A 25,669-nucleotide genomic window follows, 5' to 3' on the forward strand; every position below is an offset into this window, starting at 1 on the left:
AGCACAGAGCCGAGTACAGGGCTTGAACTCTTGAAACTATGAGATCATAACCTGAGTCAAAACCCTGAGTTGGACACTTAACCGACTGAGTCACCAGGTGCCCGAGATGGTAATTCTTTTTAAAAGCACTTCCAGCAGCATTCCTCCCTTGCGTATTGCTTCATAGATGCCTTTGTTACCATGTTGTGTGTGTGTTGTGCATAAGCTTAAACTCTGCAATGGAGGCTTCTATGTGAAGTCAGGAAGCCTGTCCTGCTTTCCAGTTGTCCCAGCCACGTGTGCTTGAGCAGAGGTGCAGAGGGGGCAGAAGAGGAAGGAGGATGGCAGGGTCAGGGAGGCCATCTGGGCCTGGCCATTGTCTCCTGATCACCCCGCTTTGAGTACATACATGAACGTGCGTTTGCCCCACCACCCCTCCAATTTCTTGATGATTTCCTCCTTTAACACATTTCAGATTATTTTCTATTTTCTGGATTTGCTTGTCTCTCCCTAATGTAGTATGCGTATTAGTTCAGATGGTATTGATTTGTGATTTAGGACAGTGCATTTCATTGGCTGTCTTGTTTACTTAGTGGACGAGAGGGAAGGGAAACTGTATTGGCTTGTTATTTAAGAACCATGTCGGGTTTTGGAACACAAGGTTCAGTTCAGTTTTGTAGAAACTGTGAACAAGGTTTTCATATGAGACGATGAGGGTGAAACCCTTTCAAGCCACAGGAGAGCTATTTGGTCAGTTAGTGCCCCTGCATCTTAAATGGAAAACCAAAGACTCGTCTCCAAGTACCAAACTGCTGAAGGCAGGATTAGCCACTTCTGTGTGCATCTGCACTTTGTCAGTGATAAGTCTTTACTTTTTCAGATGCTGTTTTGTTACGATTAGGGTTCTTATTAGCACCGTGAATTAAATGCCACTACCATAAAATTGCTCTGATTTGTCATTGTATACTTTTCAAGATTTGAATGCCTCTTCTATGCCTAATACTGTGATTGATGCTGAAAAACAGAATAGCACATTTTTGTCCCTGTCCTTGAGGGGTGTATGAATAATAAATTGGCTACATTTATTAAGTAACTGGAGAGTATATTGACCACCTCTGCAAGGAGAGAGAGTATGGGTCATAGCTGTCCAGTGACACACCTCAGGCTCGGAACACAACAGTGTGTGTCTGTAGGCCATGTACCTAACCTTCTTTACCTTCAAAAGCAGGGTTAATGCTACTCAGCTCACAGTTTTTGTAAGGATTAAGTGATACATCACTGAAAAAGTGCTCAGCCTAGCATCTGATCTCTAAAGTGTCCAATTTTCCAGTACATGTCCCACAAAGTGCTTTATGTAGCACAATTTCAGAGTCATATTTTTTTGGAGGGAGTCATTTCAGAAGGTGAAGACTTTGAAATTCACAGAATTCAGTGACTTGTTCAGGGTTTCACAGCTGCTGTGGACACTAAAACACCATTGTAGAATAAGTAGACAAGTACCTCTGTGTGTACTTTTTACTTTTGATGTAATATTTTTAAAATGGCAGAAGTGGAGATGAGAAGTGTATTACTTGGGTAATACTGTGAACTCTGATTGGTGGGTTTCTTAAGAAAAGGGTGGAGTTCGAAAATGTGCTGTTGGTTACCATGGTAGGCAGAATAATGGCCCTTTAAAGATGTCCTAGGCCCTAAAGCCTGTGAATATGTTACTTAAAATGGCAAAAGAGACTTTGGAAATAAGATAAAAGTTAAGGATCTTGAGAACAGAAGATTTTCCAGGACTATATCTAGGTGAGCCCAAAGTAATGACAAACATCCTCATCAGTGGAGTGCAGAAGTGTCAGAGAGAGGTTTTATGAGGCTGTGCTTCATCTTCCACCGAGAGGAAGGGACCGCAAACCACAATGCAGGTGGCCTCTAAACACAAGGAGATAGTTGTTCCCTTAGAACCTCCAGAGGGAATACCAGCTGGCTGACAATTTGATTTTAACTCAGTAAGACTCATTTTGGCATTCTGACCTCCAGAATCCTATGAGAGTAGAATTAAGCCACTAGGTGTGTGGTACTTTGTTAGAACAGCAATAGGAAACTAATGTAGTTAAATTACAGCCTCCTCCACTTTCAGATTTTTTGTGAGTAGATATGTATGCATCTGCCCTGGGGCTCTTGTCACCTCCTGGGAAATCAGGGCTCGTTTCTGTTACAGAAAGGAACAAAAGTGAAAAGCCATTTACGGCTTAAGTCTTGTGTAACATTCTGTGAATAACTTTTAGAAACAAAATCTAAATGATGGTATAATTTTTGTTGAGAAGACTATTAACCTTCAGTCTGGTGTCTGGATTGTCACGAACAATAATTTTGTCAGGCAGGAGACTAATCCCTACAAAAATTAAAATTTTTCTTCTAATTCCTCTTGGCTCTTTATGTAAGTGGAAAGAATCTAATAAGAAAGGTATGATGAACTTGTGTCCCCATATCAGTGGATTAAATTTAAATCCCAAGGATGGTAAATTTGCAGTTGGAAATTGGTTAGGATGGTTTTATTAATAGCTGTGATTCCATTTGTGACCAGAAGGTGGCAGAATTGACACACAGATGAACTGTTATCAGTTACAGGGATTTTGATTTTAAATGGTGGTTCAGAAAGAGATGGTAGATTTGGAAACCTGTGTTCCAGAAAGAATTTGAGAATTCCAAAAAGAATGTGAAATAAAATACAAGTAAGAAAACTTCACATTTCAGAATTTTTCAGAGCATCGTGAGGTTTTTCTCCCTCTTACTAATTCGTCACACTGGAGTTTACTCTGCCAAGCCCACAGCAGCTTTCTGTGAATATGATTAAACCTTGGCTGTATTCAGTTTATTTAGGTTTCTCTTGAACAGACATAGATTTGCCTCTCTAAACACAAAGAATCAGCTGATACTAAACTTTGAAATTTTAGGTTTACTAGATGCATGTAAATACGATAAATCTTTGATGGGAAATAATTCTGGAGACAGTAACCAAAACATGTGGGTTTTATCCTAACTTCCTAAACCAAGTAGTGCTCTGACCTTCTGTAGCTTCTCTCTCAGGCTGGTATGTATTTAACATGATGACCATTGGCTTCTCCTATCAGAGCACGTTTACAGGTCATTGATTAAGTTCCCTGTAGAAAAATAAAAATCAGGCAAATGATTGTGAGCTATGTGAAAACATTTGGGGGAAAGGATGTAATGTTAATGGAAGGTACTATCGGTAATGCCCAGTGACCTCAAAGAGCATTTCAAGAGTGACAGGACAGAGGGGAGGCTGTAACGCGCTGGCAGTGAGGTGTGGGGCAGTGGGCCGAGGCCGTGGCCATCAGAGAGCCTTCTACCTTCTTTCTTTTTACCTATTTTACCAAATGAGAGGTCGAAGTTTACAGTAGTTTTTCCCCTTGTACACACTTAATCTTACAACTTGTAGTTTTTGTATCTTGGTGTTTAATAAGTACTAAAAGGAGACAATTGCAGCTTTCCATTATAAAAACAAATTTAAAAACCATATCAGGTAAGTTATTTTTAATGTCAAAGAAAAAATTCTTGATAGCAGCTTTATTATAATCAATTTTTAATCTAAAGTTTATCTTATTTTTGGCATGTTTAATTTTAATGAAGCCAGTATTGCATTTTAATGTGGATAAAAGATGGTGACATAAATTTTCTTTATGATTTATTTTTATTAGTTTTATTTTTTGATAGACCCTTAACATAAAAGACACTCTTGGAACTAATGAAAATGCCACCATTCCTGTGTCATGGATTCATACTGAGCCCCAGATTTATGAGGAAAGAATGCTCTAAAGAATGGATTTACTGAGAGACCCAGGGATGACATTATCTTTATCTCCTTTCATGGAATCAGAATACTGTAATGTGTTTTTGTTCTTGTGCAGTGAAATACTCTGTTGTAGCTCGGATTCAAATCTAAGAAAGATCAGAGTTAATAGAAAACCAAATCGAAGGCATTGGAGTTACTGGAGGAAATAGAGGCGTTGCTTCGTGGCCTCTCTCATGCCAAAATTGCCCTGCCACAGAAGTCAGGAAGCCGTGCGGGTGCTTTGTACCTCTTCAGTTAGGGAGATTGCTTTTCATCTAAGAACCTTTTCAAAGTTTTTGTTTTGCTTCTGTATTTTTAAGAAATAAAAACATGATGTAAGAACATGAAGGGTTATGAAGCATGAGGTTCCATAAATATTTATGCCGGGCTGCAGAAGTAGACCATTCCTATTTTCTTGACATATTGGGGTCATATTTCATTCTTGACCTCTTGAATTGAGAAGTACAAGGAGTTAGCCTTTTTCTTTCTTTTCTCTTTCCTTATTTATTTATTTTCATTTCTTTAATGAGTTTTAGAGGCTGTGAGCTATCCTTTTAGGTTCGTGTAAGTTTCAGTGAACTTTGTTTTCTGTTCTGGCTTAGAAGTACGGATTTAAAAGTTTGCACTCTTATCAAGAATAACATGATTTATACCCAGTTTTAGGCCTTAGTGATAAAGTGTTTAGTCTGTTTTTTGTGTGTGTCATTATCTCTAAAAATTGGTATTTGTCAAGGCTAATAATAAGTAGGCTTGCACTGAAAAGCACAATTTAAACTAGTCCTTTCATTTTATTTTCTCCAATTAAAATCTTTGGACCATAACATGTTTGTGCTCTTTGATATTATGTTAATGAAACTCATCAGGTAATAATACCTGTTTATGGTGGAGAATTTAGACACGCAGTTTGACAGAAAAGAAGAAACATTACCTGTAATCCCGCTTGGTTTTTTTCAAGTCTTCATGTAACTCTCTGTATCGGTAATCTATGTTAAGTACAAAGAAGAAAATTTCCTAACCATTCTGGAGTTTGGTTGTTGACCAGTCAGATGTGAGTATGGTCTGTTCAGGACCTATGTCAACTCGGATGCTGGGGCAGGACCCAAGAGTACCTGGTGTTTGTCCTTAGTTGTTGCACCGTGGCTGTGGGGACCGGGTCTAGGGGGCTGGGGTTGGCAGCTAGTTGAGGCCGGGATGGGGAGTGAGAGGGAAGAGGGGGTGTAACCAGCTGGCGGTCGGTCTTGCTTCTGTTGATGTCTGCATTATTTACAGGAAAGCAGAAGCCCCTTTGGGTCATCTTTCGGCCTGTTTGAAGCGACTGGCATGTGAACACTGGATGATGCTGTTCTAGGGGCTGGGAGTTCAAAATAAGTCCGTGTGTTTCCTGCCACTGAGGGACTTCTAGAAAGATGGGTTAAGACGGCAGGAGGTGTGAGGATCTCTAAGCACAAGGGAGATAAGGTTCTGGGCTGACAAAACAATGCATGTCCATTAAGGGTCTGAGGTTTCTAGGTCGAAAAAAATGCCTTCTGATACCTTGCAATGACCTTTTGGATTATTCCTTTTTGACTGTATTGTTTTGCTTATGAGAGTAACTTCAGTCTTCATAGCAATTACTTCTTTTTTAGGATGTGATTAATGAAAGTATATATTTTAGGTTGCCTGTCTGATTCGCGTTCCTTCTGAAGTGGTCAAGCAGAGGACACAGGTGTCTGCTTCTTCGAGAACATTTCAGATTTTCTCTAACATCTTATATCAAGAGGTGAGATTTGCTTTTAAACTCTGTTTCTTTCTTGAGAAAGATTTCATTAAAAATATTTTTTAATGTTTATTTCTGAGAGAGAGAGAGACATAGTGCAGACAGGGGAGGAACAGAGAGAGGGAGACAAAAAAAAAATCCAACATAGGCTCTAGGCTCTTAAGCTGTCAGCACAGAGCCCCATGCGGAGCTCATACTCATGGACCGTGAGATCATGACTTGAGCCCAAGTCAGACGCTTAACTGATTGAGCCACCCAGGCGCCCTGAGAGAGATTTTATGGTAGCTAATATGAACACCCTGGTTCTCATCCCAGGAACCTTAGAAGAGACCATAAAGATAAATTTAATGCTCAGTAATACAGCTCTTGATGCTAAGGTTATTTTTGCCTTTCCTTTGTTTTCAATTTTTAATATTAATATTTTCCCCCCAAATTTCTAAACAACACATACTGAATGCCACTACCACATACATGTCCTGCCTACATTGTCATTGTCCTGTAGTAATTTTAGAATCAGACATGGAATAAATCATAAAAATGTGACGTGAATTAAGATACCATATTAAGATGTTACTGTAGAATTTGAGGATCCGAGGAAGAGGAGAACAGTAATGGGCGTAGTGACAAGCATCATTATGATTACATTAAAATTCCTGGGGTGCCTGGGTGGCTCAGTTAAGTGTCCACCTTCGGCTCCGGTCATGATCTTACGGTTTGTGGGTTTGAGCCCCGCCTTGGGCTCTGCACTCAAGGTGCGGGGTCTGCTTTGGATCCTGTCTCCCCCATCTCTGCCCCTCCCCTGAGCGCTCTCTCTCAAAAAGAAATAAACATTAAGAAAAATCCCTGTTTTACTTGTTACTGTTCTGCTATGGGTCAGAGGTCATTCTTGCTGGCCAAGTCACTAGGGATCGTCAGATTGCTTTTCTTTGTAGTTTTTTTCAGCAGTCCCCTCCCTCCTTTTTTAAAACTGTATTCAGTCACATGGACCTTTCACTGGGTCTAGGTTTTAGAAAAGTTTTTCGTAATGGTTTTTTTTGTCACTTAGGTGAGGAAACAAGTGAGTATTTGATCAGAGGATCATGAGATCGATCCAGTAGAGGGACTCTGTTGTGAATCCTGTGAACAGTTAAATAAATCAAGGCTTATCCAGAGATATTTATCACTTTGGAGAGATTATTAATGAATTCTGTTATCTTCTGACTGAAACTCTGAGATATAATTCTGTTTTTATAGGAAAGGATGATTGGCATTTTGTGTGCATTTGAATTTGGAAATACATTTTATTGAAATCATCTGAAGCATTATTTTCAGGAGCAGAAATGTTGAAAGCAACTGAAGTAGTCAGTTTGATTTTCTTAGAGACGTTCCCATTTTAAAGGGTGTTGACCCGAGCTTTGTATACTTAGGTCAGTGACCTCTTACGGAGTGTGGTCACTGTGCAGGCGTTATCAGTGACCTCTTATGGAGTGTGGTCACTGTGCAGGCGTTAACACTCGGACGCGAGGAGCCCCGCCGGACGCCGAGTCCACGATTCTAAGTTTCTGAGCTCTCGGCCTTTTGCTTGTTTCAGGGCATCCACGGACTGTATCGAGGCTACACCAGCACGGTTTTAAGAGAGGTAACTCGCTTCATTCCCAGTCCTGAGGTGCAGAAGGATGTTGTGCCTTGGTCAGCAAATTCATTCAGAGAAACTGGTTGAAAAAAATTAAAAAGGGATATTTTGATCACTTTTGGAAACACTGTTTAGTCTTATCCTGGTTCTTAGATCTAATGAATGGGTAGAACAGGTTTGCTAACAGAGCAGTCCCACTGGTCAGAACGGCACCCACCCTATGGCTTCACTGGTGACAGGGTGGCTGAAGGTGCATTTGGGCTGAAATAGTAAGAAGCAACCACTAAAGTTAAGATGCCAAATTAATTGCCAGAGGACACAGAATCAATGAGAAATTGGTCATGAAAGCAGCACGCTAAGAGACAAGTGTCTCAAAAGTGTATCACGCAGGCGCTGTTGTCCCAGTCACAAGGTGCTGCGAGCCCCGGACCGCTGTCCCTGCGGGTGGCTGGCCACCCAGTGTCCCTGAGCAGCCACTTCGCCTTCTGGGACTTCTGACTTGAAAATTCTGGGATTCAGTGCTTTTCTTCTTCTTCCGGGTGATAAAGCAAAGTGATTTCAGTATATTTCTCCTATGAAGTATGTTTTAATTTTTGCCTCACATAGAGGACAATAATTTGAAGTTTAAAGGGTGATTTATGTAAGATTTCAGACAAGTCTTTGGTTTGGGACATAATCATAATTTTCTTTCTTTGAAAAAAAAATTTTTTTTAAGAGTTTAAGTCCTAGGATTTTTGTCCAGCTGTATTGAGATACTGTTGACATGTAGAATTGTAAGGTATTTAAAATGTACATGGTGATGATTTGGTCTGAATATCCATTGTGAAAGGGATTGGGACGTAAATTTCTATTAAAGAAAACACGGGAATCTGCGTACCTGTGCCCTGTATCTTTTTTCTATTTGGAGTTCCTTGGTCAGGAACATGTTTGCATTTACAAAAATGTTTTTAATTTAAATAAATGTTGTCATTAGTTAGCAAAACTTTGAAATGGCTTGAAATCCCTAATTTTATTGCCAGATAGTTTTTGATTGTGTGTGTGTGTTTTTTTCTATAGATTACAATCTTCTTTATGAAATAGAAGCAGTGTTACATGTTTCTTAAACATGATTTCCTCAGAATAATAACCTTTAATGTTGTGTGGTGTAGTTGATTTAGATCTTGGAAAAAACTTCTTTTGAAGGAAAACAATGTTGCAAAATTAGTTTGTGTGACGATGACTTTTTTCGTTCAGAAATATCACCCGCGCTCTTTGTTCTGTACTTATTTTCTGACTCACTAAACACGTGTGATTTGCTCAGCTTTCACCTGGATGCAGCAGACCAGGGGGCCAGTGAACCTTTCTTATTTTTCTGAGGGATGCTGAATCAATGAATATATTTACATGCCGACAATACTGGTTTTGCATACAAACGGATAAAACACATGGTTACAACTACATTCTATTCTTTTAAAAATTTGTTTTGACATATGTCACACTAGTAATTAATTTCTGGGCTGCAGTTTTTGCAAATCGTGTGACCCTACTGAGATGACTTTGTTTACTCAAAATGGCAGTGCTTTGTTGGAAATTTAATTGGGGTCTTCTGCATTATGCGTTTTCATAAAAGATCCTTCAGATCTGATTTTAGTTGAAATATTGCTTTTGTACAGATTCTCTGAGAGAACGAGAGAAGAATTACTGCTGAATGAAACATAGCTTCTTTTCAAAATGAGAAAAATAAGTAGTGATATATCTGCTTTAAACAAAATTTTTGCATTATAAATAGTTTCAGTTTTTACATTATTCTCACCAGTATCACATCTTTTTGCCAGGAGCTTGTTTGATTATTTCAATAAGAAAATACATTGAAGCCTGAGTGAGAATCACCAGGAAACTTATAGGTTTATTCTCTGTACAATTTTTTCTTTAAAACAAGTTTTATCTCCCTAGCCCATTAGAATGAGATTGGAGTTTGAATCCGTGCATTATAAGAGATTATGTGTGTTCTTTAGATTTTGTGAATGCTGTCCCGTGTTTTCCGCTGCACTTGATGTTTGTGGAGATTGTGTGCTTATCCTTTCTGTTCTCTTCAATTATTTTAGTTACTGTGAACTTTAGACTGAGTCTAAGCAGGGTCAGCAGATTATACTATATGCCTCACCCCTTCAGTATTTATTTTTCTCATGATCTCGGCCAAATTAGATGGGGCCAAACAGTGTAGTGCAGCGGCATTATTGTAGTAAGAAGGAAATGAAGAGCGAATCCACAGCTGCCCTCCCAGCCAGGCCGATTTCACAGCATCCGTTGTCCAGAAAGTTCTGTGGAGAGCAGCCTCAGGATCTGGTCCGTGGATTAGAAGGACTTCTAAAGAGGAAGAAAGCCGAGAAGGGCAAGTTGTTGCAAAACAAGTAGGCGTAAGTTAAGCTCAGCAAATAGGCTTTGTTCACAGATTCTTCTTAGCAGGCATTTGAAGATTGCCTCCTGTGAATTGGGCACCATGCGGAACGTTTCTGGAATCGTGGAATCTCAAGGATTCACGTTGTCATGAGAAAACAGGCGGGAGTAGACATGTCACAGCACCATAACGATATGCAAGTGTGAGGTGCAGCCGAGATGGTGGAGGACACAGTGCTTGGGTGGCACTCAGTGTTTGTGGCATGAGAAAAATGAAATGTTGACTTAACTCTTGACGGAGTGGCAGTTGGAAATAGAGGAGGAGACAGGAGATGGAACATCATGAGCAAAGGCACAGGGTTGTAAAAGCACCTGTGTACCGGCTTAGCAGCTCAACAGAATTGAGTGTTTATGCCCACAGAAGAGTCCAGGGTGGTTTCCCTCCGCCTCAGGCCAGGTGGGGCTGCTGCAGGCAGGGGCTCACCCAGGTGGGTGTTTGCCAGCGGGGCGGTCGAATGTCTCCCCTCGCTGGGTGCTTGCCAGGGGCCTGACGGACAGCACATGGGAGAGGACCTTGGGCGAGCCTGGCATGTGTGCCCTGGGGTTTGAGGATAAATGGCTGGCATTTGACTCTTGTCTGCATAAATCTGATGGTAAGATGATGGTTGGAGCTGCCTCCGTGGAAGGATGTTGCCACTGTGGTCAGGGATAACTCCTGGCTTCTTTATGGTAGAGGAGAGATGTGAGGATGACCTTCCCCTCTCCCCATAGCTCTGCCACCAGGCTTCACTGAAAGCAGGCCTCCCCCCAAACTCTGTCACACATGCCGTCAAACTCAAGCAGGCCAGACAAGTCCCTTGGCCTGTCTGGGGGTGCACTGAAGCCTTGGATCTCTCCTTTTAGGGCCGAGATCACCACGGATTGAAAAGCTCACTCGCACATAGACATGGTAGCTTTCTTTCCTTCCTTTCTTCCTTCCTTCCTTCCTTCAAAATAAAAATTTTTTTATATATGTATTTATTATTGAGAGAGAGAGAGACAGAGGGTGAACAAGGAAGGGGCAGAGAGAGAAAGAGACACAGACTCTGAAGCAGACTCCATGCTCTGAGCTGAAGGTCTGCACAGAGCCTGACGCAGGGCTCGAACCCACGAACTGTGAGATCATGACCTGAGCCAAAGTTGGACGCTCAACCGACTGAGCCACCCAGGTGCCCCTGACATGGCAGCTTTTCAAACTTAGTTACCCTTAATGCCTGTTTTAGACCACGGGGACCCCCCTCATGTAGGGTCTGGAAGTGGGAACCTTTAGGAATCAAGCCTCAGGAATGTCCTTCCGTCTGTCTCCCAGCTCTGTTGTCTGCCCCCTCAGTTCTTTGCTCCTGCAACTACTTATGTTCTATAAATCTCTTGTGTGTGTTTTTCCAGAAACCCCCTGTCGTAGGTGTTCTGCCTCTTATTTCTTGAGCCAAAATATTTTGGAGATTATTTTTTTAGCACTTCATAAAGATCTTACTTTCATTTTTATGATTGCATGGTTCTCCATGGTAGACATGAGCCATTGGTTATTTAACCAGTTCCTTGTTGGTGGACCTTATGAATGTGCTGCAGTGGATATTATTGCTCTTAGGTCATTTTGTACGTGGTTGAAGATGTTTGTAGGGTAAGTACCAAAAGTGAGATTGCTTGGCTAAAGGTGGATGGCATTTATGGTTTTGATCTTTTTAAATGTTTATTTTTGAGAGAGAGTGGGGGAGGGGCAGAGAGAGAGAGGGGGAGACACAGAATCCAAAGTAGGCTCCTGGCTCTGAGCTGTCAGCACAGAGCCCAAGGTGGAGCTTGAACCCATGAACCCTGAGATTATGAGCTGAGCTGAAGTCGCTTAGCTGACTGAGCCCCCCCAGTGCCCCAGCATTTGTAACATTGTTACATATGGACATATGGCCTAACTGACCTTCATGGAAATACGGGGTGACACCTGTGTTAGCACTGCAGACCCTCTTTTCCTCTGCTTGACGGACGGTACCAGCATTCTGAGAGCTGATCTCACTGTCATTTTCCTTCTGACACTGGGCATATGAACATGTATCTCAGAACTATTTTCTTTCCTTTACTGTGAACTGATTCTTTCTACTGTGTTAAAGTTCTTGTGAGAATGGCATGGGGAGATCATGTGAAGGGCTTTCTCCAAAGCCTGCCATGTGGGATGTGTTTAGTATGCGCGGGAACTGCAACGGCTTTTGACAGGAAATAACACCTAAGTGTGAATTGCAACTCTGGCCCGTCTCAGCTGTCTGCTCTTGTCAAGTTTCTTAACCTCTCTGCGCTCACGTTGGCCCTTCTGTGCTAGGAACCTCACATAGACTGTTGTCCTTGAACTCTCACGGCAATCTTACAAAAGAAGGATGAGAGCAGTGTGGCCTGCCAGGGGACTCAGAAATGGAGAAACCTCACTCCAGGTTGCTGGGGTCCTTGAACTGTCTTACACCCTGGATCTGTCTGTATTTAAGCATCTGAATGCCGTTTCATGATGACGAGTGACAATTGTGTGTGAATTACAGGCCAGCTGTTGGAACTACTTATAAAGCATCTCAGCTACAATTGGGGAGTGTTTATCTGAGTGTCTTGGAGAGAGGGATTTTGTGTTCATTTAACATACTGCAACCTGCAGCTGATTTTGTATTCAGTGGCTACTTACGTAGGCGAAACCACACACTGGTTGTAATGATGTCAAAGTTGCCCCAGTTGGTGGTTGAGCTGGTCAAAATTCCTAATGTAAATATGTTAGAAAAAAATTTTTTGATGATTCTCTTTGGGTCACATTGATAATTTACTGGAATTTATTTCCTAAGGAAGTTTACCCATTTAGAGGAAGGCTTTTCTTACTGCGATTGCGACACTTGAATGTTTTCCATTGAAAGATGTTTTAAAACAACTGTAGCTAGAACTTATCTTATTTGCCACCTTTCAGCCTATGTACTATTTCCTGCGTTCGTGAGAGTAGAAAGAGAAAAAACCGTGCAGATGAGAAAGGATTTTTTCTCCTGGTGTCAGTGCTGTGTATCTTTATGTTTATATGAAATGGTTTTCTTTGATTTACTTTTTTCTCTTTTGTCTTGACGTTACCTTTCAGTTCTGTTTGACTACACATAATTGTGCCTTGTTTAATCAGATGCCGTATGATTTGCCTTGAAAACAGCTATTGGATTTTTCCCTCTCTGTAGCATGTGCAGGCACGCTCTAGTGTAAAGCCTTCCATAGAGTTAGCACTCAGTAAATATTTGTTGGGTTTTTTTATTCTGTCAAGTCTGGTTAATTTTTGTTCAGCTGCTGCTGGACACAGCGCCCCCTTGGGAATGCTGAGGGAACTCCGGCCGGACTGGGGGTTAGGCAGGGCGGTGGCTCCGCTCCACGCCAAGACCTTTGCGTTATAGACAGCAGACGAAGCACCGAAGAACATATGATTTTATAAGATTCCATTCTAAACCTTGAAAAGATAGTTTGCATAAGTCTGGTTTCATCAGAAAAGTGGTCACTGCTGTAATAATTCCCTTATTTCCCCCTCCAAGGGGGAATTCCACTGAAAAGGAAAAAGGTGATTATAAACCTTCTCAAACTTTTAATGTGAAACTGTTTCTCGCTTAAACTCCAGTGCAAACATATTGAACCGTGTTTTAATCCTACATAATTCATTTTATTAACTATGACCAAATAGAACATCTGTTAAAATTCCATAATGTTAGCTTCATGGGAAAAGAAAAAAAATGTCTTTGTTTTTGGAATTTTTCCATTGTTTTATTATCCAGGCTTTCAGTAAATGTGTAACAGGACGTTCTTATTAATGAGGATATTAAACAAATGAAAATGAACTATCCCCTTTAATCACAGAGGTTTATAAAATGAGTCACTTATTTGCATTTATATTATGATAACTTCATACTGTAGAGATGGTCTATGAAGAATGAGTGATAGTTCATCCTTTAATTGGAGAACCTAAAATTATACTCCTTAAATATGGATTTTAGCCTGCAGTTTTTCATCATCTCTTAAATAAGCATTTTTAGAAAGAGCAATTTAGTAAAATTACCTTAATATAGAAAAATTACTTTAGCCCTCCAGTGCATATTTTCTCATGTTTTGTTTACAAGAAACCAGCTGCTATTTACTTTTCTCATTCTTTGGACACATTGCATTTGCTCTGTGCAGTTTTGAAAATGTTGCCTGTTTCCATTGTCACACGGTGGCTGTGCTGTCCTGAAGGGACCCCAGGTCCTGTGTACAGATTTACCGGCCTGTAAATGCAGGGTCCGGACTCTGCACATGCACATAAGAAAACTGCTGGTGAAAGGTGGAAACGATCTCTTAATTCTTCGTTTTAGCTAACACAGAAACTGTAGTGTTGGAAGTATCTCTCTCTCGGTGTTTTTCATCCCATGGGAAATATCTTCTTCCTTCATCTTTGTGTGTCAGTGTAGATGGCATGGCGTGTAGGATGCAAATAACAGAAAATCTGTTTCTGTTGGCTGTAGCAGATGAGGGTTATTCACACATCTCCCTCTTCCACCCATAACAGGAAACCTATACATAAGTCAGTCTGAGACTGGGGACTGGTTAGATGAGAGTGTACAGGATCTAGGCTCTTTCATGCTTCTTGGTCAACTTTAATTAATATTCTGGATGCTTCACTCATTGTCACAAAATGGCTGCACCATTTTAAGCATCACAGCCCCCTTCTAAGCATGAAGAATGGGGAAGGGCTGGAGGCAGTACTATCCTGTCAATCTGTTTACAGAAAACAAAAGGTTTTTTGGGGGCCAGGTACCTTACTTAATGTCTTCCCAAGTTGCTTGGGGGAGGGAAGTTGAGCATGTAGCTTTCCATTGTAGGAGGTGAAGCCGGGCAGAGAGGGGGTGGGTTTGGATGTTACTGAGTTGCCTTCAGTGTCTGCCGAGTTCTGGGTATTCATGCTTTTCTAGCCCAGGTTCCATTTCTTCAGAAAGGAAACCCCATCTCATACACCTCTCACCTCGGCCCATACTTGGGTACTTGGGGTGTTCAGAGCATCCAAAACACTTAACCTGGCCACAGTTTTGGACATTTCATTCTGCTCTATAAACTGTGAGGTCTGTTCTTACTCTTTGTTGTTACCTTTGGTTTTTTTGGGCACCAGTGTGGAAGCTTTTCTTTAAAAATCATCTGGTGGTCTCGTTCTAATCCCAAATTTTAATTATTCGGAAAACAAGAGTTGACTTTGAAGTTACTTATTTTTTATACTCTTTTGGTTTTATTTTTTAATTAAAAATTTTTTTGTAATGTTTTATTTATTTTTGAGAGAGAGAGAGCAGGGGCAGGGAAGGGTCAGAGAGAGGGGGAGATCCAAAATCCAAAACAGGCTCCAGGCTCTGAGCTAGCTGTCAGCACAGAGCCTGCCGTGAGGCTCGAACCCACAAACCGTGAGATCATAACCTGAGCCAAAGCTGGACACTCAACTGACTGAGCCACCCAAGTGCCCCTATATGGTTTTGATTTTAAAGTTAAGATCTCAGGGTACCCCTGTTGATACAGTCATATGTAGACAACTTTCCTTAAAAAGATCCATAAATCACACTTCTAAGTACTAGCTGATGCTTGCGTAAGTACTTACTCTTCCATTTGCGGTGCTAAGTTCTTCACGTGTGGTGTTTTATACAGTCTTACCAGTAACCAGAAACACCCCTACTGTATAGAAACTGAACTTTAATAAGGTCATGGTTCACTCAGAGTCTTAGATCCAGTAGAGGAGAGAACTGAGGACTTCAGAACCCATGATCTTAACCCTGTGGTCAGCTGTATATTTTGCATTTTATATGCAGATACATTTTTCTAGGGAGGAAAATAGTATTTCAAATTAATAGTATCTTTGATTCTTATACCTTTAAGTAGGGTCTAGTGCTAGGAGTTTGGGGAAAATATGTCCTCAGCAACTGACTTTAAAAGAACAGTTAGAGCACGTAAGTGTCGAGAATTGGCTTTGATAGGGATGTTCATGAAGGTCAGTGGCTCGCAAGTCTGTAAAATCCCATGTATCTATGTGATTTGCACTTAACCTGTCAGGTGTTAGTTCTCATGTCCCTTCTCCAAGGGGCCTAGTGTGATCACTCTATCCAAAATATACCTGCTACAGCCTTGAGCATGCATTACCCTAGTTTGCACCATTATCTGAAATAATCTTTTCTTGTTTATAAACTTACTACCTGCTACCCTCCCCCCAAAAATATGTGCACTGTGAGTGCAAGTGCCTGTGTTTGTTCTGTTCCCTCTGTTAACTACACATCTAGAAGAGGGCTTGATAAGTAGCAAACTCCGAAAATCCTTAATGGACAAATCCTTGACTTCATCATACTTGCTTCTTAGAAATAGACGAGTTTTAAGTGCTTAGATATTTATAATCTCCGGCAGATGCTCAGGCTAAGACAGATTTGTCAAGAATGATGGAGTCCCACCAAATCCCAGGCAAGGTAGTGGTCTTCTGCCATAGAAACTTTATGCGCTTCAAATGAGATTTTCTTGTCTTTTACCATATTTCCTGGTTTTCCTGTGCCTTCTACAAATAGCCTTTAATTTTGTCATTTCTAGTTAAGGGCTCTTCCTATGAATCTGTCATGTATTTAAAACACTTTTTGAAATGACATAAGAAAACAGTAAATGACTGTTACTTATGAAGAAAATCCTTCCATCAGATATAGGCAAATGATATACACTGAACACAGTGGGTCAAACATTAAGCAGGATTCTGAGTACTGTACAGTATCTTACTGTATGAACAAACAGTATCCTGTAAGGAGTATTAAGAAACTATATTAAGAAAACCAGATTTGAAGAAAATCTAGAATTTTTATCTGTAATTCAAGTACTGTGATTGAAGGGAATCATTTAAAGGACCCGTTGAAAATGATTGTGCATTTGGCTCCCTGGTTGTATATTATCTTGGGATTATATAATGATAATCATGATGTGAATTTTGATCAATCACGTATATTTTTCTAAGCTTCAGATAGATGAGCCGCCTGAGGCTTGGGAACGGGGAGCAGCGCAGGTAGTGTGTGTCAGGACCGGAGGCTCGGGTCGGGCCGCTGTGATCCACAGCCACTGTTTGTTATACTTCGCTCCTTGCTCAGGTCTCACAGATAAATTCACTGCTCATTCTTCTTGGAATTTTTCAGTAAGTCAGGAAAATAAAGTGATTTGGATCAAATCTGTTGACTTGAGGTGGAGCACCATTTCCAAGGATTAGCATTCCGAAAGGTAGAAATGGGATCACATAAGCACCAGGTGCTTCTAAATGAGACATTAATTTGGTTTCAACATCGTCCAATTTTTGTTAAGATGGCTTAAAACTGCTTTCACTGATTTTGGATTCTGTCCTCTTCCCTGGGCTTCAGCATGGTTCTGAGAAACAACACAATAGTGGCAAAAAGTTGACTGTTTTTGGCATTGAAATGTTTTTGGTATTTAAGTAATTAACCGATAATTCATTGAAGAGTAGGAAAGCAGAAAGTGGTGAGAGAGAAAGCTGTTCCTTCTCCTTTGTGAAAATACTCTGCTTTTTAAATTGGGTTTGTCGATCTAGAAGTCGTCATAGAATAACACACTAGAGGGCGCACAACGCCTGTGTTTTAAATGTTGGTGGCAGAAACTTTGTTACAGGAACTTGGGAGCTTTGTTACCTTAGAAGTGGTTTGAATCAAGAAATGAAAATCCAAACATAATACTGTTTTTAAATCCAAGGTTCCTAAATAAATAAATTTGTTTTATCTTTTGATATACATATCCACAGATTTTATTTTGGTTCTGATTTTTAAATTTCTCTCGTGGAAAAATTTAAAGATAGACAAAACTAGGTTAGTAAAAGGAATCTCTTTGGGCCCATCACTCAGCTTCAACAATTATCAATTCTTGGCCAATACTGTTTGATTTGTACTCAGATCCACACCCCTCGCTTAAATTATTTTGAAGCAAATGTTACACATTATCTTACTTTATCCAAAAATACCTCATTGTGCATCTCTAAAAACAAACAAACAACAGAAAAGAACTGGTAGGTAATATTTAACTTAGCAAAAATGAAAGTCTGTCTCAAAGTGTTCCCCCCCAAGGTATCTATCAGCTGCAAAGGAAAATATAGTTACTGTACAGTTGGAAAAACTGACAGATGTTACTTTATTCAAAAGTATCCAACGTTCACATCACCAGTAATAAGATATATTGACATCCTGCACTCCCAGTATGATGCACCACGAAGAATACAGTATCAATTCTTTGGTCGTCTTGCCAAAAATTGTATCATCTCAGTCTGATCAAGAGAAAATATCAGGCAAATTGAAATTGAGAGACTTTGTGTAAAATTGTCAAAATCATGAAACCGAAAGAAAGATGAAAGAACTGTCACATCCAGCAGGAGACTGAGGAGACCCAACAGGTGAGTGCTGCACTGGACACTGGAGCAGAAAGGACCTTAGGGAGGACTGGTGAAGTTCAAGGGACATGTGCAGTTTAGCTCCTTGTGTTGCTGCAGTACTAGTAGCTGGTTTTAATAATCACTCTGGTTATTTAATTTGTTAAGATGTGGGAAAGCTGGGTGTAGCCTGTATGTAACATAGGTATACCATGTTAGTGACTTTTCTGAATGTCTATAATTTATTTTTAAAAATAGCTGAAAAACCAAGAATGCTAGAAGACATTGCATGAAATAGTTTATTTTTAAATGATCTTCTAAAATAATGACTAGTTAAACTTAAAACGTTATTACTTTATTTTTAATATTTATCAAAGTAAAGCTTCATGCACCTGGCGACATGTCATATAATGTAGAACATACGATGAGAAGCCCCAGTCTCCTGTGTTCCTTCTCCATTCCTTTCTCACTCTTTGGAGATAATGTCTCTTAACTGTTTCTGCATTTAGTTCATCTTATGGCATCCATATTTCTGGCTAACATTTTAATATCTGTTTCCTAATTTGTCAACCTTACATACAATCTATTGAAGCTTTGGAATGAAATATATGGTTTAGCTCACTTTATGCTCTTTCCCAAGCATACCTCATTCTAGCGTTCCAGTTACATAAATTTTATTCCTTTGGTTACTTTGGAAACTTTAAGTCATGTATTTGTGTCTCAGTTTTTATCCTACAAACTTTAGCGTCTTGTAACTTTCTCTTTATGAATTGAGGCTGTCACTTCTTTTTGCCACCTTACCCTCTTTGACTTTCAAATCCCACTTTCTGGATGGACTCTTAGTTGCACTTTACTCAGTTTGTCAAGTTGCCCGTCAGTTTTGCCCTGTCCATCACCCCTAGTCACTTCTTCCATGACTTTTTCTGGATTGGTTTTAAAAGTTGAGCTCTGTGAACTAGTGTTTGTATTGAGGGTTCACAAATGATCAGCTGGACAAGTCGTGTGCTAGGGTTCTAAGTTGCCCTTCACATGTGCGTGGGTGTTAAGAGTGGTGTTGACCGGGGAGTAGAAAATGTGCATTTTTGACTCCCCCTGAATTCAACTACTAGTAGCCTGTAGTTGACCAGGAGCCTTACTGATGACATAAACAGCCAACTAACACATATATATTATGCGTTTTGTACACTACCCTGTATTTTATAGTAAAGTAAGCTAGAAAAGAAAATTAAGAAATTAAGAAAATTGTAAGGGTAAAAATTGTAAGTGGGACTAATGCAGGTCAGACCTGTGTTGTTCAAGGGTCAACTGCAATCCCTTTTGTGTGGGTCCTGTGTCACCCTGAAAGAGAGGTTTCAAATAGACGGTTTTCTTGCACTCCATCAGTTGGTAAAATTTATCTCATGTTTTAATTTGCTGAACATTTGGGGCGTGAACTTTGAAGTTTCTAATTGCTTTTTGAGAGTGCTTTATTTACCTTTTTCATATATTTGAGTGTGACAACCTCAGCATCTTTTTGTTTTTTTGTACTGACTTTGTTTTTCCTTTGGGAATCTTAGAATCTTCCATCATTCTGTTCTCGTCTAGTGTGGTCCCTCTTTGTGTCTGGACTTTGCACTGCCTTCTTTGGGTTGGATTTGACGTTTTCTGGAGGTCTTAGAGCATAGCAGTTTGGGGCTTGGGCTTTGTAGCCAGACTGGATGGGTCCTATTCTTCTGTTTCTACCACAGCTCTCCCTTGACAAGCTTACACCTCTGATGCCTTACTGTCTTCACCTAATGAAAATGTTTTAAGGCATAATAAAGCAAGGATATAACTCATTTATTTAAGGCCTTTCTTGTATACTGACTTTTTTTTTTCATGTGACTATCTGTCTCTAGTGCCTATGAAATTTATAAAGGTTCTTACTAATAGCATTTGATAACTGTTCACAAGCATTCTTTGACCTAAGTGTGTTTCCTTGATTTTTTTAGGCAAGAAGGGATTATATCATTGAATTATGATTCTTAGAGAAGCATTTTGATCTTATCAGTTTAGTGTGCATCCTAATTGTATTTGAGAAGTAAATGATTACATTTGTGTACAGGAGTCTTTTAAACTGAAAACCAAGTTTTCTGATAAAGCTCCCTTTGACCTTGATCCACAATGTTATGAGTCTTCCCTGTTGTTTATCCATGAATTCTTCCATACCTCTATCTGGGAGGATGGAGTGATGACCAAGTTAAAAATCACTTTGGAATGAAGTTTATTGTTTTTATAGGGTATGTTAAGTATGTCTTTGGCCAGGTAGAAGATATCGATAATGTCTGTGCCTAGAGGAAACTGGTGTGTCTTCTGTTGAGCAGCCAAGATTTTATGAAAGTTATACTCTGTGCCATTTATTTGTTGGTTTACACAGTTGTTTACAAAAGTTCTTTTCTTCATCCTTATAGAACTTTAATATGAATCTGAAAAAAAAATTGTATGTTGTGTAGATAACACATCTCAGCCACTAAGTTTTGGAACAGTTTTGATCAAGTAAAAACATCAGAAGGCATAGCATATATATAGTAACCTCTGGTAATTGCTAAGTTCTCACTATCTTGTAAACCATTTTATGAACTAACAGATATTTGTGTATTTAATACCACTGAGAAAATTGACAGTGGTGTAAGTAACTTGATCTTTATAAACTTATATAGTTCATAGAAGGCAGAGCTGGACTCTGAATTCTTTGAACCCTTATGCTCTTTTTATAACAGTATACATATATTTTTTCTTTGTTGGGGGTATGAGTGAGTACATTCTAAAGTGAATAGTAGCACCTTCTTTTTCTACTTCATCTCCCACGTTTTCTTTTGAAAAACAAATTTTACAGAAATAAAATAGGTTTTATTTTCCTAAGATTCATTGATGAACATGTTGCTTTGTCTGCCTTATCCTTCTTTTTGTCTATTTTTTCCTGAAACATTTTAAGTAGGTAGCTGATATTTGATTTGATTATTAAGTATTTATATGTCTCCTCTAAGAATGGAGAAATGCTTCTTTTAACTACCATACCATCGTCATACCCATAATCTTACATTATTATCTATTTTATTACCAGGTGTATGGCCCCTTGTATAATGTTTACTGTTGTCCCAATAATAAAAGCTTTATAACTTGTTTTCTCTCTCCATTATCCTGTAAAGGACCACACACGGATTTGGTTGTTAGGTTTCCCCAACCTTTTGTCCTCCCTTGACATTGATGTTCTTGGAGAGTTGCTCTAAAAACAGTCGCATTTCCTCGTGACAAAACTATGGTTGAAGGTGTGTATGTGTGCACATGGATACTGCATGGGTGACACTGACCACCTGATCTTGCTTCACCCGAAAAGACACACGATGACCCCCTGTTGGCGAAGCCTGAGTTTAGTCAGTTGATGAAGTTGGTGTTCTTTAGTTTTCTGTACTCTGTAAGCTCAGTTCTCTTCTGTTACCAAGTAATCTCTGGGGTGATATTTTGAGATTATGTGATTATCCTGTTGCCCAGTAATCTTTTACCCAATAGTGTGAACATCTGTGGATGCTTCTTGCCTGAAGCATTCATTGCATTGGTGATTGCAAAATGATGATTTTCCTAGTACTGTCATTTTTCTCTGAATTTGTTAGCTGGCAATCTTCTGTAATGAAGCTTTCTTCCTCACCTCCTCGTTTACCTCCCACTCTAGCTTCATCTCCTGTTTAAAATAGCCATAAGGACTCCTGGATTTTTTTTTTTTTTTAACAGTTTGAGATGTCGCATGCACCATACAGGTCACTCATTTAAAGTGAAACCATCATTACAGTCATGGGTTCTTTTTTATTCAGTAACTAGAAGCCATTAGCATTATTCTTCCTGATGCTCAGACTGTCCCACATTTGGCCACTAGGAGTCTCTTCAAACCTACTGCTCTGTTTGCAGGGCACTTTCCCCATTAATCTTGAAGAACTTCCTTATTGTTGTAACACAGTATCCTGGTCTTGTAATCAGCTCCTCTCCATGGAACCCTTATTTGCTTTTAGTAGGGAGTGATATTTAGAAACTGAGATATAGACTTGAGGTGTATTATTGCATCTAGGATCTTTTATTGGCCTGAAAAGATTTTTTTTAATGAAATACATTTTTATTAATGTTTATTTGTTGAGAGAGAGACCGAGAGCGCACGTGCGCACGTGTGTGGGGGAGGGACAGAGGAAGAGCTGGAGAGAGAATTCCAGGCTGACTGCCCAGAGGTCCTCGCAGGGCTCAATCTCATGAACTGTGAGGGATCATGCCCTGAGCCTAAGTCAAGAGCTGGACGCTTAACCTACTAAACCACTCAGACTCTCTGAAATACATTGTTTTTATACTTCATTCCCGCTCCCCTATATCTGTTTCAGGCAAGAACAACAAGTAGTTATTGTTTATTTGATATTTTAAATAATTATATTGTTAAAATTGACTTTTTTGGTGTACAGAGCTATGAATTTGAATACACGTGTCCATTTGTATAACCATCAGCACAATCAGGGTGCAGAACATTTCCATCATCCCTAAAAGTCCCTTATCCTGTCCCTTTTTAGTGGTTCTGTCCATGTCCCTGCTGGTGACCGCTGGCAGTGACTGATCCGTTTTCCATCACTGTAGTTTTCTTCTTGGTAGAACGTTATTTAAATGGAATCATACAGTGTACAACCTTTGAGACTAGTTTCTGTCACTCAGCATAATGGATTTGAGATTCAGCCCAGTCATTGGCAGGTATCAATAGTTTGTTCCTTTTAATTATTTCATTGTTTAGCTATGCCACAGTTTATCCATTGACCCATCCACGGACACTTGAATTGTTTCCAATTTGGAGTCATTATGACACTAAGTGTTATAAATTTTCTGATACAGGTTTTTGTTTGAACATAGGATTCCTTTCCCTAGGGCAGATAGGAATGGGCTTTATGGCAAGTTTTTTTGTCATTTTATAAGAAACTGCCCAACTTTTTTCTATAGTGGCTGTATAAGTTTGCATTCCCACTAGTCATACATGCTCTGAATCACTAGCACTTGTTTTGAGCTGGATTTTTGCCATCTACTAGGTGTGTATGTGTAATGGTATCTCATATAATGGTTTTAATTGTCATTTCCCTACTGGGTAATGATAATATCTTTTCATGTGCATATTGGTTGTGTGTCTGTGTGAGTGTGTGTGTGTGTGTGTGTGTATCTTTATCTATTTTGAAAGAGACCGCATGAACAGGGGAGGGGCAGGGTGGGTGGGTACTGAGGGGCTGAACAAAGTGGGCTCTGTGCTGCCAGTGCAGAGCCCAATGCAGGGCTCGAACTCATGAATCGTGAGATCATGACCTGAGCTGAAACCAAGACTAGGACGCTTAACCGACTGAGCAACCCTGGTCCTTATATATTCTTTGGTGACGTATCTTTTGAGGTTTTTGCCCATTTTTTAAATTGGGTGGTTTCTTACTGTAGTGTTTGAAAGTACTTTATGTTTGGGATGCTTGTCCCTTGTCCCTTTGGTTATTTGTAGCTTGAATTTTCATTCCCTCAGCACTATTATTCATGAAACAAAAGCTTTACATTTTGACAAAGTCCAATTTGCTACCTCTTCATTCATGAACTGCACTTTGGGTGTTGGGTCTGAGGATTTTCCCCAGTCTCCAGGTCACGAAGGGTTTCTCCTGCGCTTGCTTTTACAAGTTCTGTAGTTTTACATTTGACATGGACGTCTGTGATCCATTTTGAGATTTTTATTTAAGGAGTGAGGAGGTTCAAGGCAGTGTTTTTTATTCTGCATATGGATGTCCTGTTGCAGCAGCATGTGTCAGAGATACTATCCTTTTCTCCACTGAATGCTTTTGCACCTTTGTGAAAAATCCATTGACCATGTTTGCTTGGGTCTGTATCTGGAACAAATTTGTATTGTTTCCTTGCTCTGTATCCGCAAGGTCTTTGTTTTTCTTTCCCTACTCAGGGATTTGTGTCCATATTTTTGACCAACAGTCTTGAAACCTGGTGCTTTGATTTATCTTTGTTTCTTTCTTTGAGAGGAAGAGCTATCTAAGAAAACCCCCTGAGACTACATGCCTTGCTTTCCATTATTTTTTTTTCCTTCCTAAAACATCTCTTAAAAAGAAAAAAGAACTGTTCAGAAGGACTAAGAACATTCTAAAACATCAAGTCGTTTACCTTTTTCTTCCATTTTTCTAAGAATGACCTACTTTCTGTTGAATTACTCTCTGCCTTTAATATGTACGCATCAGTGGGATGGAAACTTCTTTTGTAACTTGGATTCAGCATGAAGGATCACTTCCTCTTATAGATTGGGTCACTAGTTATTTTTGTTCTTTTGTTTTTGCTTTTTTAAATTGCTGTTACATTGCCAGGTAGTAGAACTAATTGTGACATTTATGACTTGAAGAAGCCAGAGGTGCTGTGTATTTTATTTTATCCCAGCATGGATGCACTCAGGTGGCTCAATCCATTAAGTGTCTGACTCTTGATTTCAGTGTGGGTCATGATCTCCAGCCCCGTATTGGGCTCTGTGCTGACAGCCTGGGACCTGCTTGGGATTCTTTCTCTCCCTCTCTCTCTGCCTCTCCCCTGCTCATGAGCTCACTCTCTCTCAAAATAAATAAACATTAAAAAAAAAAAAAGCTGTTATCTTTACAATGTCCTGTAAATTACAAGACCTCAAGTGACTTACTAAGATCATTCTTCTCATTTTGGTGAAGATAAAACCTAGAACTGGATTATGTGACTCTTAATCTCTCACTGCCTTCCTGGAATGGCAGGTCTGCAAACCTCAGAGTTAATGTGAAACTTTTTAAAAAATGTTTATTCATTTATTTTGAGAGAGAGAGAGAGAGGGAGGGAGGGAGGGAGAGAGAACACACATGGGGGAGGGCAGAGAAAGAGAGAGGGAAAGAGAATCCCAAGCAGGCTCTACTGCACTGTCAGTGAGGAGCCTGATGCGGGCCTTGAACTCATGAACTGTGAGATTATGATGAGCCGAAATCAAGAGTCTGATGCTTTACTAAGTCACCAAAGACTTCCCTAATGGGAAACTTTTAATGCCAAAGACATGGTGGAAATTTTCTTTGTACCCTGCAGCTCAAAAGAAGTTGACCATGTTGTGAGAAAAATAGTGTGACTGAGGTGGTGAGCCGGTGTTCTTTAGCTCACCTGAAAACGTTTATGGAGTGAGTGTGGGGTACAGAGCTATGGAGTTAGTAGTGTGTGGATACAACAGAGGAGATCAAAGATTTTGCCCTCAGAGAACTCCTGTTACTGTTGAAGGGCATGCATATACATTTTGTTTGTTTGTTTTGTATATGCATTTGTGAAGCAGTTCATCAGTGGTTGAAAATTACTGAAATTGCTTAAGTACTAGCAAGTGTAGAAATAAATGAATAGTCAGGGAGTGGATCCCTATCTCTGGATGAGTTCAGTTTTGAATAATCCTTGTTTTTATAAAACTTAGAACAAGGAAGAGGAGAGTAATGGAATTGATATGTCAGTATTGGGCAGCATTCTAATAAAAAGTGTGCTTAACTGCCTTGTAAAGAATATTTTCTATCTTGTACCCAAGTTGTATAAAAACTGAGTTTGGACTTGTAATCACATGTGGTGAACGCTGTTTGGGATTGGGATCTTTGTTCATTCCTTTTTTTTTTTTTTTTTTTTTTT

General features: G+C 39.7%; 1 protein-coding gene across 2 annotated transcripts in view; it reads left to right on the forward strand.

The window, feature by feature from the left end:
• SLC25A26 (solute carrier family 25 member 26) overlaps positions 1-25,669 on the forward strand; it is a 124,437-nt gene that overhangs the window by 31,109 nt on the left and 67,659 nt on the right. For both annotated transcript variants that reach the window (XM_029918872.1, XM_029918871.1), the window contains 2 exons: positions 5,475-5,579; positions 7,147-7,194. In XM_029918872.1, the coding sequence (XP_029774732.1) occupies positions 5,475-5,579; positions 7,147-7,194 (153 nt within the window). The remainder of the gene's footprint in view (positions 1-5,474; positions 5,580-7,146; positions 7,195-25,669) is intronic.

Source organism: Suricata suricatta, chromosome 12 (assembly GCF_006229205.1).
Source record: "Suricata suricatta isolate VVHF042 chromosome 12, meerkat_22Aug2017_6uvM2_HiC, whole genome shotgun sequence".
Taxonomy (NCBI): Eukaryota; Metazoa; Chordata; class Mammalia; order Carnivora; family Herpestidae; genus Suricata; species Suricata suricatta.